This window comes from Rhamphochromis sp. 'chilingali' (genome assembly GCF_963969265.1).
Source record: "Rhamphochromis sp. 'chilingali' genome assembly, chromosome: 22".
Classification (NCBI taxonomy): domain Eukaryota; kingdom Metazoa; phylum Chordata; class Actinopteri; order Cichliformes; family Cichlidae; genus Rhamphochromis; species Rhamphochromis sp. 'chilingali'.
This window is the reverse complement of record NC_137950.1, coordinates 12,162,578-12,179,971: the sequence shown is the minus strand read 5'-3', so window position 1 is coordinate 12,179,971 and position 17,394 is coordinate 12,162,578. Positions and strand designations below refer to the sequence as shown.

Here is a 17,394-nt window from a genome sequence, read left to right as displayed (position 1 = left end):
AACAGGAAGAAATCTCCAGCAGAACCAGGCTCAGAGAGGCCATGAATCTTCTCTGGGGTCTTCCTCTTTTCCTCCTGGTTTGCAGCTCCATATTCGGCATCCTTTGTCCAGTTTATCGACTATCCCTCCTCTGCACATGTTCAAACTGTCTCAGCTCTGCTGCTCTTATTTTCTCTCTAGTCTGTTCGACCTGAGCCGTCCCTCTGATTTACTCATTTCTAACCTGTCCATTCTGGTCACTACCAATCAAAATGATTCCAGTGCAGGGTCATTATTAACTCCAATATCTTTGGCTCATCTTTTGTGGTCTATGATAGATGCAAAGCCAAAATAAAGAAAATTATCTTTTTTTTTCCACTCTTGGCTGTCACATCTTTCACAAATCCCAAAACGCTCTCCTGGACAAGCTCTGACAAGCTTGTCAAGTGCTCAGTTGGAGCAGCTCTTTACCTGTCACACTAATATCCGTAAAGGAGCCCTTTCCTTGTAAGACACTGTTCATCAAGCCACATCAAGCATCTCCTTCAGACAGCTATCAACACATCTGTGACACTCCAAGTTTCGTTTTCTCCCACCGTCCCCAGCAGTCAAGCTTCAGAAAACACAGAGCCATCAATAAATAAACAGGAAGGCAGGTGGTAGCTACTGAGAGTGTCCATCTACTTTGCAGGGTGACTATTTTTGGATGCTAAGTACTTAGCATTCCTGTTTCAAACTGCCCACTTCTGCTAGATAAGAGAAAGTCTGTGTGAGACTTACACAGTGTTTAAAAAAATCATTTGCCCTCATTAAAAGTAAAAAATGCAACAGAAATATATAAAATCAAAGGTTTATGTATTCTATTAATCATTAAAGAAAATTTTCTTTATGATAGATAGATAGATAGATAGATAGATAGATAGATAGATAGATAGATAGATAGATAGATAGATAGATAGATAGATAGATAGATAGATAGATAGATAGATAGATAGATAGATAGATAGATAGATAGATAGATAGATAGATAGATAATATCTGGAATGTAAGAAATAATAATTTTTGCATGTTGTTTTGTATGCATTGAACAAATGTGATATGTTGATCTGATCAAAATTCTGCACCCTTATTGTAAAGGTACTGCATAAACTGTCTGTTTTCTTTTTTTAAAAACAGTCTTTTTTTAAAGCTAGCATGTCCAACCCTGTGTTCATTGAAAGTGTGAGGGCAGCAGGCACATTCTTTTAGATTTCTTAAAGGAGATAACTCAGTCTTTTTGGCTGAAAATACCAAGCAAAAAAATATCAGATAAACAGTGCAAAAAGTGCTCGCTCCTTCATTCATGTGTGCAGCTGTGGGTGTATTAGTGTACTTGCAATCCACTACATCGACCGGACCGAGGCAGCTCTACTCAAGCTCCTCCGCCTTATTATTACCATGCTAAGGTCAGATGAGTGGGCAACATAGCAGAGGAAGACAGATAAGAATGGTAGAACGGTAGGATAAATCAGGTTACTGCATTTCCATTGACTGATAGCCACAAGACAAGAAATATGAAGAGAGATGGTTGCTTAGAGCTGAATAAAATTGTGCTACTGAAGTAATGCTTTCTTAGCATCACATATGAATCTTTTTATCCCAGTAAAATAGAGGATTGGGGAAAAAGTGAAGGTCTAGCTGATAAATGACTAAAAAACACAGTTTAGGGGTATCGTGCAGCTACATGGGAAGAGTCCAGGACAGGAAGGAACAATATAAAAGAAGAAATCTGATATTGAACACTAGACAGATTTTAAGCAGTTCCTGTATTTTATGCAGGTAAAAGAGAGACAAAGGAAAGAAAGTGGCAGAGGTGGTGATAAATCAAGTGAAAGATCCAGTACACTCTAGTGTAAAAAGAAAAAAGAAGTGAGCACCATGGTCCCAGAAAAACAGAACACTTTTCTTGCAAGGCAAGTTTTGTACATTTAAAAGGCCACTCATGCTTTATATCCCAAGTGACCAAAAAGTGTCAAAAATCATAACACCAGACAACAAAATCCATTTCCTTTTTCCCTTTTTCCTCACATCATGTCCTCTTTTTCTCTACAGTTGGGGAGTTGGAGGAAGGAAAGCGACATCAATCAGGCTATGGTCCCTTTGCCAGCGTCAGTGGGGGTCTGAGCCTGCTGACCCTGGATCTCAGTATTAGTGAGCTTTTGTTGCATGAGCAAGCCAGTCTACAATCAGTCCACATCTGTAATGCATTTGAAAATCTTTCTTTTAGTTGAACTGGTGTGAATGTTTATCTGAAACAGCATTTTATTTGTGAGGTGAATCTCTTACCTGTAAAACTACTTGTCTGTTATGAATGCATGAGTTGTTGGAAATGTGATAAAATATGCATAGATGTTCAAGCTCCCCTCCTCAGATATGACTTCTGATTGGATTATGCAGCTGACTTTTTTTTCTGAGTTTCTCTGATCTCTGTAAATCCTGAAGGATTATAAACTAACATGTCAGCCTTCAAAGACTCTTGCCTCATCAGTGTCTTCTTTTACATCACGTTCAAACACTCATGTCTACTGAAAGATATTTTTTTGTAATTAATTTTAGTATATTTTTTAAAATAATTTTTTGCCATATAGAATGCGGTATTTTAGTTGATTTGTAATTTCTTTATAACTTCGTCTTAGTTTGTTCCTTTATTGTGTGTTTCTGGAAATTGTTATGATAGTTACTATTATTATTATCATTGTATTACAGTTGATAAAAAGTGAAGATTCACGTTTGAGACTGCTCAGTCCGCCTCTATTAAAAAACGAGAAACGTGAAATCATCAGAGAAAAAAAGCTTCGTTTGTACTTGTAGAACAAAAATTCAAGAACATTGAAAACAAAATAGTAATAATAAAATATAGGTCGCATTTCTTCATTAGACACTATCAAAATAGAGCTGACAGGAATTTTTTTTAATCCAAAACAAGGAAACAGGCTATTTTGTTTCCCTCCTAACTCTTTTCCTGTCTGTTCTTGAATTCCCATGCACGTAGGTTACTTCTTTTTGAATGCTGATTGGCTGTGATACAAGAGATGGGTGGGCTCATGCCACTTTTACCGTCTACGATTGGTTATTTAACTGAAAAAGAACGGATTTGCTGCTCTCATTGGAGGAATTCGTCACGCGCTCAGTAGTATGATTGGTCAATATAGCTGGCGGGAGATGTTGCCACAAAATTTCGAATATTCATACTGGGACCTCAGCTCAGGCAGCCGTTATTATTGGGGGTAGCTGGGATTTATTTAGCTTGTTGCAAACCTAGAGTGTACTATATTTCAAACGAAGGGCTTTAACATTAAATACAAGAAGAATGGCTGAACCGTTGAAGGTAACGTTACTGTCGCTTTCATATTTTCTGCTAACGTGTTATTAGGCTTACGTGCTAACCTGCTACAACTGTAAGCTAAACTTCTAAGAAACAATTAAAGGCACTTGGCTAACGTCGTGAGCTGCTTAATGTAATAGTGCGCGATGTTTAGACGTAATAATGCACTACTTGCAGAGTGTCCCTTTTAGTAATTTAACAACTAGTCCTAACTCTTGGCACAGCAGCTTGTAAACATTAACTATAGCTAATGCTGTTAAGCCAGTTGAAATGGTGTTACCCCTGCATTCATTCTCCTCGCATTATTTATTGTGTTTGAAATAAAAACTGTCCTTAAATACTGAGCTAAACCCTGTCCTTGAGCCTCAAATGTAATCAGAGCCAAGCAACTTCAGGGGGGTGTTTTCTCTCCCCCCGTACATTTACATTGTTGTGTTTTTGTGCAGTAAAACATGCACTATAGATGATGTTGATCATTATATTAAGGTTTCCTGCAGTACAAAGATAAGTCCCATCTTCGTTACGGTGCAAGGCCTATAGAAGATATCAGTATATTGATATTATTTTCATTTATTTTTTGCACTGTGTGAGGTTCAGTTGCTTTCGTTATGCATGATGACAATAAAGAGTGTTGAATGATGAATCTTAAATGATAACCTTGTGTCGTTTTCATCAGGCCTTTTTGGAGAACAAGCCGGTGGAAAAGCTGAAGAAGGATCCTAAGCGGCTGTCAGTGGAGAGAATCTATCAGAAGAAGACGCAGCTGGAGCACATTTTGCTCAGACCGGACTCCTACATAGGCTCTGTTGAGCCTGTCACTCAGGTAAGAAGTTTTAAAATTTCTTTAACAGTCACGTGTATATTTAAAGCAGTTTTTTGTTTGTTTTGTTTTTTGACTGCACAATTATGGTTCTTATTGAATGAACACATGCAAGCTCCTTGTGATTATTTAACTTTTTTCATTAGCAAATGTGGGTGTTTGATGAGGATGCTGGACTGAACTGCCGTGATGTGACCTTTGTGCCTGGGCTCTACAAGATTTTCGATGAGATCCTTGGTAAGTAAAAAGCTCTTGCAATTATAGATGTCCATGACAAACCTTTATTAAACAGTGTTTTAGCTCCAGTAAAATGTACCGGTAGTAAAAATAGATTTTACTTTCTCTTCCCATAGTAAATGCAGCTGATAACAAGCAGAGAGATAAGGGCATGTCCTGCATCAAGATCAACATTGATCCGTGAGTTGTGTATAATGGTGCACTACCAAGTTTAAGATATTAAAATACAAAGTAACTCTACTACAGCTACCAGCTGACAAATCAAGCGCTTGTGTATATTTTTGTTCCTTTTAGTGAAAACAACACCATCAGTGTATGGAATAATGGGAAGGGTATTCCTGTGGTGGAGCACAAAGTGGAGAAAGTCTATGTACCTGCTCTTATCTTTGGACAGCTCCTCACTTCAAGTAACTATGATGATGACGAGAAGAAAGTCACTGGTAAGATTGATACATTTGAGTGCTTTATATAATACTGATTGTTTTCTGTCATTCTTAATGAGAAAATATTCTGTATAATTACAAAGGCTCCCTTCAACATCATTATGTCCAACACAATTAATGCTGAAATTTTAGCGTTTTATTAGGAAAAAAGCCTAATTTAATGTTCAATCTGTTCCTAACTCTATAAATGTTCTTCAGGTGGACGAAATGGATACGGTGCCAAGCTTTGCAACATCTTCAGTACAAAGTTCACTGTCGAGACTGCTTGTAAACAGTCGAAGAAGTGCTTCAAGCAGGTATGAAGGAAGATCGACCTCATTTCCCACTTTCATTTTTATGTCTTGATTGGGGAGAATGTCATTTTCTGTTATGCCCATGTCTTCCATAGACTTGGTATGACAACATGGGCAAAGCAGGGGAGGCTAGCATCAAACCGTTTGATGGAGAGGAATACACTTGCATCACCTTCAGACCAGATCTGGCCAAGTTTAAGATGAGCATCCTTGACAAAGACACAGTGGCTCTGATGACCAGGAGAGCCTATGATATTGCTGGATCCGCTAAGGGTGTCCGGGTGTTCTTCAATAGCAAGAAGCTACCAGTAAGTTACTGTGATCTTTAACTTTTTTCCGTTAACTCTTAATGTTTTGGGAAGTAATTTTATTAAGCTTTTTAATATATTATGTGTATTTTAAATGTTGACTGAAGACTTCATTCACAAAGTTAAACCTAAAATCCAAAGCTTTTTGTGGACTTGTAAAAAGTAGTCACTTACCTGACTTAAAATTATTTCTACTAACTTCATTTAATGAAATATTTGATGTCAGCAAGACAAATCTTACATGTTACGTCCTAATTTGTTCAGGCTAAAATGCATTGAAAACTGATATAAACTGTATGAACTTCACACTTAAGGTTACAGGTTTTCGTAGCTATGTGGACATGTATGTGAAAGACAAGGTGGATGAACTGGGTGGTCCTCTTACTGTCATCCATGAGACTGTCAACGAGCGCTGGGAGGTCTGCCTCACCATGAGCGAGAAAGGTTTCCAGCAAGTCAGCTTTGTCAACAGCATTGCCACAACAAAGGTAATAACTCAGTGCATTGGATTTGATCTAATGCATATATTGTGTCTATGTGTAGGCTGTTGTTAAATCAGTAATTTAAATGATTAAGTTTGTTGGAAAGCTGTCTAAATTTACATCTTTGAGCAGCTCTGAAATAGTTTAAGAATGATTGAACTAGACTGAGCTCTCTTGGCAGCCAAGCAGAAATCCGGCTGCTCTCCAGCCACTTTGTGTCACTATGATTAAGACCTACGGTGTTTATTCTCGAAATGGATCTTGTTTTTGTCCTCTGGACTTTAGGGAGGCAGGCACATTGATTATGTGGCTGACCAGGTAGTTAGCAAGCTCATTGAAGTGGTGAAGAAGAAGAACAAAGCTGGGGTGACAGTCAAGCCTTTCCAGGTATTCATTTTATTTATTTTTTTAATGAAAATGAATATGTAAGTGTATTCCGTAAAAATGTTTGTTAACAAAATGCACAACTGAGTGCGCTTCACGTTTTTTTTCCATTTAGGTGAAGAACCATATGTGGCTGTTTGTCAACTGCCTGATTGAAAACCCCACGTTCGACTCTCAGACCAAAGAGAATATGACTCTGCAGCAGAAGAGCTTTGGCTCCAAGTGTCCCCTGAGTGAGAAGTTCATTAAACAGGTGCTGATGAAAAGCCACCAGCAGTGTATTTCTCACAAGTTTAATCATTCATCGATTTCACTAACTGGTGTCCATCCTTTGTTGCACTTAGGCCACATCTTGTGGGATTGTGGAAAGTATCATGAACTGGGTGAAGTTCAAGGCTCAGTCCCAGCTCAACAAGAAGTGCTCGGCTGTTAAACACACAAAAATCAAAGGTGTGCCAAAACTGGATGATGCCAACGATGCAGGTAATGTGCGCCGCAGTCGGTACAGTCCAGCATCCCGAGAATGGAGATGACCTGCAGTCCTACTGTACTCACTATATTTTCTCACAGGTGGGAAGAACTCCATTGGCTGCACGCTGATTCTTACAGAGGGAGACTCAGCCAAGACACTTGCTGTGTCTGGGCTGGGAGTGGTCGGAAGGGACCGCTATGGCGTCTTCCCTCTCAGAGGAAAAATGCTCAATGTCCGGGAGGCTTCACATAAACAGGTTAGGCTAGCAAAAATAATGATTGCTTGAATCATCTATTTATTTAACAGCTGTAAGTAAAACTTGTTTGATTTTTTTTTTTCTAATCAGATTATGGAAAACGCAGAAATCAACAACATCATCAAAATCATCGGTCTTCAGTACAAAAAGAACTACAGTGACCCAGAATCCCTCAAGAGTCTGCGCTACGGCAAGATCATGATCATGACCGATCAGGTGTTTTGGCTGATCTTTATTTTCACTCCTTTCCTATCTTCCCGTGTCTTATTTGTGTTGATAATATTCAGGATGTTCATGTTTCTGTGCCTACATATATGTAAGAATAGGTCTTTGTGACCATAATGGTTTTCTGTCCATACTGGCCCTGAAGCCTTTCATAAGGTGCTGCAGGAACAAATGGTGGTTAGAGCAGGTACAAATCCAGTGTAATGTTAACTGTGAGCCCAGTTTTAAGAGGAAACATGCACTTAACCTGAGGAAGGTATCCTTCCCCTACAGCTGTGAAGAGAGCTACTAAGTAATTTTCACTGAGCATGACTTTGAAAGCTATGACTCAATTTAGATTAGTGGGGCAGCTGAAGCTTCATATGAGCCTCAGATGGATGTTTGAGTGAATTTTTAGTTTTTCTTCATCGAGCAAGGCTTATGAATTTTGTTCATCATTTGCCAACACTGACTTTCAGACGGGAAAAACAGGATCATCACTACGATTTCTAGTAACAATCCACATGTCCTCTCACATATATGGGGAAATAGAATCTGAATTGGTGGATGGATGCATGTTAAAGACGGACTTCAAAATCCCAGCCCACTATTAAAAACTATTTTAGCGCTACTAATGTTGTCACAGAGCACTTTACTAACCCTTTTTTGTCATCACTCACACACAATTACTTTGTTGCAATATATCTGACCTGTGTTATTGTCACAGGATCAAGACGGCTCCCACATTAAGGGCTTGTTGATCAACTTCATCCACCACAACTGGCCTTCGCTGCTGCGTCACAACTTCCTGGAAGAGTTCATCACTCCCATCATCAAGGTATGTAGATGCTCTAAAAAGCCCTTTGCAGACTTGCCATGTGCAATATTGTTGGCTTCATCTGGCAGTTTACATGATGTGTTCTTTCATTCAGACATGGATCGCTTACAACTTCATACCTACAATAGCAATAGAGAGAGTTGTGATGTGCCATGTTTTGTTGTTACAACACAACCGAGTAGGGATGGGTATTGTTTAGGTTTTATCCGATACCAGTACCAAACCGGTACATTTGAAATGGTGCTCGAACCGGCGCTTAAAGAATGGAGAACACAAAATTGGTCCAAAAACCTCATTTTCAGCTGTTTTTTTTTTTTGTAAAAAGATAACAATGTTAGCCTTTTCTGCAGCTATAGGGGATTTATGGCATCACTCTTGGCTGGAAGCAGTGCTTAAACAATGGAAAAAAACAAACTTTGTCCAAAAACCTCTCATGTTTAGCTGTTTTCCACTTTTTCTTTGGTCATTTTAGCCTTTTTGGCCAGGGTGAAGGGAGTATCTGCCATCAAACAAGAAGACAGCTGCATGTAGCTATGATGATGTTTGCTAGTTCACCTTACATGCATTAATGTAATAACGCGGTTAGCCTACTCAACGTAAATTACACACTAACAACATTAAGCTACTCACGCAGAGAAGAACAGCTGCTGCTGCCATCATCATCCGTCATCATTTCTGCTACACTGGCAGGGCTAGGGGCCAGGACTCTCCTCTTCGGGTTTTTGGGGGATGTTGCATAACAGGCAACCCACCCGCAGTAGATGTGCTCGGTGTGTCTGCGCTATCAAATACGGCGCAGTTCTCGGCTTTTAACAAAATGCTGTACGTCGCCAGGTGTTTCATCAGATTCGAGGTGTTACCTCCTTTGCACAGTATCACCTTAAAGCACTTGTTGCAGGCTGCTGAGTTTGCATCTTTTGCTGTGAAGTACAGCCAGACTTTGACCGCTTCGCTTTGGGCATTTTTAATCTGTAGCTCTGCTCTAAAAGAACGTACGTACCTGGGCCCGACTACTAAGCTTGCAAAGGTAAAATGATTGGCTGGAATCCAAAGTGTATGACATCTCAGGGGGGAAAAAAAAAGCTCCGAAATAAAGCAATGAAATGTGCGCTGCTTTTCGGTCTGGTTACTACCGTTAGGGTACCCATCCCTACAACCAAGTAATATGAGTTTGTTCTTCTAAGACAGGGGTGGGCAATTCCAGGCCCCGAGGGCCAGTGTCCTGCAGGTTTTAGATCTCACCTTGGGTCAACACACCTGAATCACATGATTAGTTTGTTACCAGGCCTCTGGAGAACTTCAGGACATGTTGAGGAGCTAATTTAGCCATTTAAATCAGCTGTGTTGGTTCAAGGATACATCTAAAACCTGGAGGGACACCGGCCCTGGAGGCCTGGAATTGCCCACCCCTGTTCTAAGATCTTATTGTTCTTATGAGCATTCTTCGCAACATGCACACATTTGTTTTGTTTTTCTTCCCTCAAAGACACCTGAGAGATGCACAGTTGAGCTATGGCATGTGCTTATTTGTTAATGTGACTGAGTTTTTAACCATGTTGGAAATTTGAAACGATACTGCCATCTGCTGTCAAAACCTCAGAATACTCAGAGCTTAATGGAAAGCTTGGTCCCCCCCCCCCCTTTTTTTTTCTTTTTAATTCCAAGTTACTTTTAAATTAAAAATCCACATTTTTTCTAATAATGTTAAAATGTGAAAAGCTTTAAATGACTAGGCGTCAAGAACCATGGTGATGGACATCTTATTTCTGTGTCTCTTCAGGCGTCTTTCAAGAAAAATCAGCTGTCTTTCTACAGTATTCCTGAATTCAATGCATGGAAGGAGAGCCAGCAAAACCACAAATCTTGGAAAATAAAATACTACAAAGGTTTGTTACAAACCCCTGTGTGGTAGTAAAACGGACAAGTAAGCAACACATAATGCATATGGCCATTGTCATTGTTATAGTTTCTATATTGTTTTGTTGTAACTTGTACCATCTCTTTTTTTTCTTTTGTGGCTATTGCCCATCTAGGTTTGGGAACCAGCACATCGCAGGAAGCCAAGGAGTACTTCTCTGATATGCAGAGACATCGTATCCCATTCAAGTACTCAGGACCTGAAGACGATGAAGCTATCACCCTTGTAAGATGTTAGCCATCTGTGTCGATCATTCCTTGGCCAATTTATATTTGATCTGGACTTTTTAAACATCCTGTAGGCCATGACTAACAGTTGGAGCATTAGTTCTTGGGTCTGTTTTTACAATTCTTTTTTTCTCTCTGGGAAGGCCTTTAGCAAGAAGAAAGTGGAAGAGCGAAAAGAGTGGCTTACCAACTTTATGATTAACAGACGCCAGCGCAGAGAGCACAACCTGCCTGAGGTAATGTCTGTGCAACTGGTGAACTCAATATCTTGTTTCTGTTCTGTTAAGTTTGACTGTTTTACTGTCTCTTTGCAGGAGTACCTGTACGGTCAGTCAACCAAGTCCCTGTCGTACAACGACTTCGTCAACAAGGAGCTGGTACTTTTCTCCAACTCTGATAACGAGAGGTCCATTCCCTGCCTGGTGGATGGTACGTGAAATAATGATAATTAAGAAAAAAGGAAAGATTTAAAGCCATTAACTAATTATGGAGAAATAGAAAGCTGAGAGTTGTCCAGATCCAGTTTAAAATTTAAGTCATTTGAGCATGTGTTCAGGGAAGGGTTTGCTGAGTCTTCTTGACAGGTGTAAAAGGTTGTGAACCGCTGGTCTAATGTCTGGATGCATTTGTGTTTACATCAGGACTGAAACCAGGTCAGAGGAAGGTGTTGTACTGTTGTTTCAAGAGGAACGACAAGCGAGAGGTGAAGGTGGCACAGCTGGCAGGCTCAGTGGCTGAGATGTCGGCCTATCACCATGGAGAGGTGAGGTGGCTTTAATGTGTGGGTTTTGTCAGTGTGTTTCTAATTTAGATTCTTGGTTTGACTTTTCAGTTTAACTGTATCATTTTTATGTTCAGAAAAATGTTCACTTCTTTTTAAATAGGCTTTGCTTTTGAATACTGTATGTTATTAGCCATCAAATTCTTATATCTAAGGGTAGCTGTCAATTTTGCCAGAACTTGAATTGTTACACATGGAGAAGGTTCCGGTAAAATAAAGTTTATTTAAAGGAAAGTAGAAGCAGTGATCTTTCATAGAAAGATTTAAAAAAACAATGCAAGTCATTCTGGCTGTACATAGCTGTTTCTGTTGTATTTACTCTAAACTCTTTCTTGTTTTCAGGTCTCTCTGATGATGACCATCATTGGTTTAGCCCAGAACTTTGTGGGAAGCAACAACATGAATCTCTTGCAGCCTCTGGGACAGTTTGGAACCAGATTGCACGGTGGCAAGGACTCTGCCAGCCCTCGATACATCTTCACTATGCTCAGGTACGCAGGATTTCTCATAGATTTAATAACGAAGTGCTTATGTAGGGAGCCAGCAACCGAAAAGAGGCTACTATTGGTCAGTGTTAAGAAGGCTTATTGTAGTTAAACTGCTGTTACTTCTTGCACTGCTACATCATGCATTGTGGATGAATGAGTTGTATGTAAGTGTGTAGAACTATCAGCCCATGTTCTGCACTTTTTTTCATGAATCTAACAAAATGGGGACAGTTTTTTACATGGATTAGTTACTGAGTCACTAACGAAAATTCTCCCACCAATCTTTACTTCTAGCCCCCTCGCCCGCCTTGTTTTCCCAGCAGTGGATGACAACCTGCTCAAGTATAACTATGATGACAACCAGCGCGTAGAGCCTGAATGGTACATTCCCATCATCCCCACTGTGCTTGTGAACGGAGCCGAAGGCATCGGCACAGGTTGGGCCAGCAAGATTCCAAACTACGACATTCGTGAGATCATCAGCAACATCAACCGTATGCTCGACGGCGAGGAACCTCTGCCCATGGTCAGGATGGTTTCCTGAGATCTGCCATGTTGGGTGATTTGCTGTGCAAAAACTAAGTGCTTGTTTTTCCTCCTACAGCTTCCAAATTATAAAGACTTCAGAGGCACAATTGAGCAGGTGATGGATAACCAGTACTTGAATAGTGGAGAGATCTCCATCCTTGATTCGACCACTATTGAAATCTCTGAATTGCCTGTAAAAACATGGACACAGGTTGGTCAATTAAGTCATTTCCAGAACATTTTGCCATATGTACGCATAGTGTTTATTAGATTGACTCAAATAAATACCCTCTTACCCTTTTGCTGAACTCTTCATGTACTTTCTCGTCTAGGCTTACAAGGAGAATGTGCTGGAGCCGATGCTGAATGGCACAGAGAAGGTTCCTCCTCTCATCACAGACTACAAGGACTACCACACTGACACCACGGTGCGCTTTGTGGTCAAGATGACAGAAGAGAAGCTGAGGGAGGCTGAGGCTGCTGGCCTCCATAAAGTCTTCAAGCTGCAGAGCCCCCTCACCTGCAACTCGATGGTAATGATTGCCACTTATTTGCACACATTCACAGCAGGATGAATAAAGTCGTCTATTGCTTTCCTGTGAAATTTCAAACATTTATCCACATATTTCCAAACCCTGTGAAGCATCAGCATTTTTCCCTTTGTTTTCCAGGTTCTGTTTGACCACGTGGGTAGCCTGAAAAAGTATGAGTCTGTGCAGGATATCATCAGAGATTTCTTTGAGTTGAGGATGAAGTACTACGTGCTGAGAAAGGACTGGTTGGCAGGCATGCTGGGAGCAGAGAGCGCCAAGCTCAGCAACCAGGCTCGCTTCATCCTGGAGAAAATTGAGGGCACCTTGGTCATTGGTAAGTGCAAAGTTTCAAATAGATTCTGTGTTGTTGTTTGTTTGTTTGTTTGTTTGTTTGTTTGTTTTCAAGCACATTTTTCAATAACAGTGGAAAATCCTGTATATCTTCTGATATAGTTATTCATAGTTAGTTTGGTTGTTCCTTGATTAGTATTAATGCTGTCCGTGTGTGTGCAGAGAACAAGCCAAAGAAGGAGCTGATCCGCATGCTCCAACAGATGGGCTACGACTCCGACCCAGTCAAGACTTGGAAACAGGCTCAGGAGAAGGTGGGACACTCTGATTCCGACAGTTCCAACAAAGTTCAGCTACAACAGAGAGGGATGTTAAATAACCATCTGTGTGAACTCTTAGAATGAGGAGGAGATGGAGGAGGAGGAGGAGGGGGAAGGAGGAGAAAAAGACGACTCGACTGGACCGGACTACAATTATCTGCTGAGCATGCCCATGTGGTTCTTGACAAAAGAGAAAAAGGAGGAGCTGTGCAAACAGAGGGATGCTAAGGTGAGCTATGCGGCAAACTTAGTGATGCTTTAAGCTTGAAATGGTAGATTATTAGCTCCTGTGTTAAGGTCGTGTGTTTCTGTCCTAACTCTTGTACAGGTGACAGAGCTAAACACCCTAAAGAAAAAGAGTCCAGCAGACCTGTGGAGGGAGGACCTTGCTGCCTTCTCTGAGGAACTGGCGGTACTGGATCTTTTCTGTCTTCCTCTTTTCTTTTCCTTTTTCTGCTTTATATCCAATCGGTGCACTTTGTTAGTCATGTGATCAGATTGTGATAATGTTATATCTAAAGAACAACTGTGATCGGTGCTTTTGCTCCTGGTCAAACTTGTGATGTATTTTTCTTCTTCTTGTGTTTAGCGGGTTGAGGCAAAGGAAAAGGAAAATGCCACCCTTCCTGTAAAAACTGGAAAAGGCAAAGCAGTAAAGGTGAAAAAGGAGACTTTGCCCACTCCACAGGGCCGCCGCGTCATTCCACGTGTCACCAGCACCATGAAGGCTGAAGCTAACAGGAAGGCTGATCTGAAGAAAGGAGAGGGCAAGAGAGGAAAGAAAATCAAGGTATGTTTTCATATGTGATTGTGCATATAAACTGTTTTTTACATTAACACATTCAGAACAACAAACTGCCCAAAGGTAACATTTTTCTTGACCTCATTTCTGTCTCTGAAGAGTGAAGATGTTGTGATGAAGATGGAGTTTGGAGAGGATGCAGAAAATACAGAGCCGGTTGAGGAAACAGGCTTAGCTGCACGGCTGAGCAAGAAAACCAAGACCCAAGCAGCAGAAAAAGGTAGAAATGACTGTTCAGGATATCGCCTGGAAATCATTTCAACTATGATCACACACCTCTGCTTACTGGTGTAACCACGAAGCTCTTTAGTGAGATCTAGTGGCAAACCTGTAACAATACACATTTTGCAGACTTGACCTCCACAATCCTCGCTGGAGCAAAATCAAAATTAGCCTCAAGTTTTGAAAATTTCCGGCTCTCAACTAAATGATATTGTACTCCGCCAACATGGATACAAACTCCATTTTTGGGGAATTAAAGTTTAGATTATGTTTTCAACAACCTAATCCAAACTATGCAGACGTTCCTTCATGCACACAAAACTGGATTGTGTAAAATTTGGTGCTTGCTATAACATTCACTCAAAAATGTTGATAATCATAAGCAAGTTGCTATAATAAATATCAGTTTGCACTTAAATTTTACATTGTTGTTTAAGTTCATAAAGAAGTGCATTTCTCGTGTGCAGCAGCATCAAAGACGGGCAAGCAGACCACTCTTCAGTTCAAGCCTGTTACCAAGAAGCCCAAGAAAAACGCGTGGTCAGATGAGGATGTCGGCCTGTCGGACAGTGAAGTAGAGGCAGAGGAAGCGGCTGCCCCCAGAGAGCGCGTAGAACGGAAAACCAAAGGTGAATCTGCTTGATGGCCCACACTGCTTCCTCTGCTGATGGATAACTCTTTAAGTGGTGTGATTTCCTATTTATTTATGTTATGTTTGTCACACCTAAGTGTTTTAGATAATTAAAAAATGTAAATATTAGACCAAGATAATAGAGTAAACATAAAATGCTTTTTCTAAATGGTGTTTATTATTAAGATTATTAACTTATCTGGAAATGAGCCAAATTGAAGGGTTTTTGAGCAGCATTTTAACACCTCAGCTTCTCATGCTTGTTTTCTTTGACAAAGCGCAGCATTACTAAAGCTGCCTTTTCATTTTGTTCTTTTTTTACTGTTTAAGCTGCGGTGAAGTACAGCATGTCTGACAGTGAAGATGATTTTGATGACTGGGGGAAGAAGGACGCTCCAAAAAGGAAGGCTTTAATAAGTGACGATGATGATGCAAGCTTCGCCCCAGATCCCAGCACTGTGTCAGACAATGATGTGGACTCTCCAGCTCCGCCTCCCAAAGCTCCAGAACCCACGTGAGTATAAGAAAAACCTTAAAACGTATCTTTCTTTTGTTTTAATGTACCTTAAAAACAAACCTTGTCTTTTGTCTGCAGGAAGAAGGTAGCAAAAAGCAAATCGACAGTTAAAAAAACAGACACAAAGTCGAGCTGTAAGTATTTTCATTTAGGATCATAGTTTGATGAATTTGCGAAATGTGGGGCCAAGGCTCTGAGGACTGGATATTTTGTCTTTGTGGCACTTTACAGCTCTGTCAGACGATCAGGAGCCAGCATCCAAGCCTCCAACTCAACGTAAAACCAAAGAGGCCGCACCGAAGAAGCCCGCCGCTGCCAAGAAACCAGCTGCATCCAAGAAGAAGGCTGCAGGTAACACAGATGTTTGTTTGGTCTTATAAAGGTCACAGGTAGATTTGAGCACATGATCATTATAAAACAAAGAAATCAACAAATTTATCTTTGGAATGTCGTTTTTTTTTTTTTTTTTTCTTTTTCTCTAGATGTGAAGCAGCCATCTATCTTGGATGCTCTCTCTAAACCCAAACCTGCGTCCAGGGCTCCTGCTGCCAAGAATGTCCCGTCATTCGACTCTAGCGACTCAGAGATTGAAAAGAAAGCTCCCGTCACAAAACAGAAACCTGTTCTTAAACGTAAAAAGAACCTCAGTGATGACTCTGACAGCAGCTCCTCAGATGACCTCATGTCACGACTCAAATCCAAGACGACTGCTGGCACCAAGGTCAGTTTTTATACTGAACACTCGTTTTCTATTTATGTGTTACGTCATAAGATGTGATTCAAGTATTTCAGAAGTTGGCATATTCCTGCAGTACAGTAGCCCAACCTCAGGAAGTAAAACTCTAAATATAAAATGAAATACTATAAACTCTGACCACGAAAAAGTGGCTCAACAATGAAGCTATTAAAAGAATAAAAGTAGCTTTTTAAATGGTGACATTTGAAATAAAACTACTGACTTAAGTAGAACAAATGATTCTCTGCTACACATGTTTAGATTTTAAAGGTTTCCTGTATGCATCCTGTGCTAATATAATCACTGTTAATCCTTTTAATCTCCTTTTCTGCAACAGAAGAGCAAGAAGTGGGAAGAGGATGAGAGTTTCCAGGTTTCAGACCCTGAAGAAGCCGCTCCTGTAGCTGCAGCACCACGGGATAAACCCTCACGGGCCCGGAAACCCATCACCTACAACCTGGACTCAGATTCAGATGAAGATTTTTAAATAATAGTTCTCAAATTGTTATTTCGAAAAGATGAGTCATAAATGTTGTAGTGTGCCATGCAGGTAATATTGCACTCATTTTATCTGTTGAAGTTCAGCTGCATTTACACTCACCTCATATATGGACCTTGGACCAGCAATCTGTAACCTTTAAATTTAAAAAAAGACATAAACAAAAACTCACCATTGTTTATTTAAAAAAAAAAAAAAAAAAAAAAAAAATCGTATTATTTCAAAGAGAAGGGGAAAAAAAGCTGGTATACAAGTCTAGTTTTAATAGTATTTGTTCTTAGCTTCTAGGCGTATTTTGTAATCCACTTGTTTGTGTTTTGTGCTGTCCTGTAAATATTTCTTTGGCTGTTCAGTTTATACCTTTAAAAAATAAAGTTTGTTTTTATTGATTGCATGGTGTGTTTGATTTGTGTCACCGGGTTGTGTTGGGGCTCCTGTTTAATGAAAAAAGCTACTTGCTTTAATTTTGTAGAAAGATTTTAATGCAATGCAGCAGTAGGAGCATCCAAATATACACTATATTGCTAAAAGTATTCACTTATCTGCCTTCAAACACATGAATTTGAGTAAACTCCCGTTCTTAATCCGTAGGGTTTAATATTGGCTCTGCAGGCCAGTCAAGTTCTTCCACATCAGACTCATGTCTTTATGGCCCTTGCTTTGTGCACTGGTGGACTCGTCCATCAGATTGCCAGACAGGAAAGTGATTCATTGCTCCAGAGAACACGTCTCCACAGCTCTAGAGTCCAGTGGTTCCATCCCAGACTTTGTATTGAGCTCAGTGATGAAAGGCTTGTATACAGCTGCTCAGCTATGAAAAG

General features: G+C 40.2%; 1 protein-coding gene across 2 annotated transcripts; it reads left to right on the top strand.

Annotated features, from left to right (window-relative positions):
• Positions 1–3,191: 3,191 nt before the first annotated feature.
• Positions 3,192–16,963, top strand: top2a (DNA topoisomerase II alpha). Of its 2 annotated transcripts, none has more exons than XM_080872970.1 (35): positions 3,192–3,346; positions 4,020–4,166; positions 4,310–4,400; positions 4,517–4,580; positions 4,695–4,840; positions 5,042–5,139; positions 5,232–5,444; positions 5,759–5,932; positions 6,212–6,313; positions 6,426–6,563; positions 6,655–6,793; positions 6,881–7,038; positions 7,129–7,254; positions 7,970–8,080; positions 9,861–9,966; positions 10,114–10,223; positions 10,369–10,461; positions 10,540–10,654; positions 10,867–10,988; positions 11,349–11,497; positions 11,789–12,020; positions 12,099–12,233; positions 12,355–12,555; positions 12,694–12,889; positions 13,069–13,160; positions 13,246–13,395; positions 13,495–13,578; positions 13,756–13,956; positions 14,068–14,188; positions 14,661–14,819; positions 15,152–15,335; positions 15,417–15,472; positions 15,570–15,689; positions 15,821–16,059; positions 16,412–16,963. In XM_080872970.1, exons 1-35 carry the CDS (start codon positions 3,329–3,331, stop codon positions 16,559–16,561), a joined length of 4,740 nt encoding a protein of 1,579 aa, XP_080729096.1. In that variant the 5' UTR covers positions 3,192–3,328; the 3' UTR covers positions 16,562–16,963. The 2 variants fall into 2 exon arrangements, with proteins under 2 accessions (XP_080729096.1, XP_080729095.1); XM_080872969.1 differs by having other exon boundaries at positions 14,658–14,819.
• Positions 16,964–17,394: the final 431 nt, after the last annotated feature.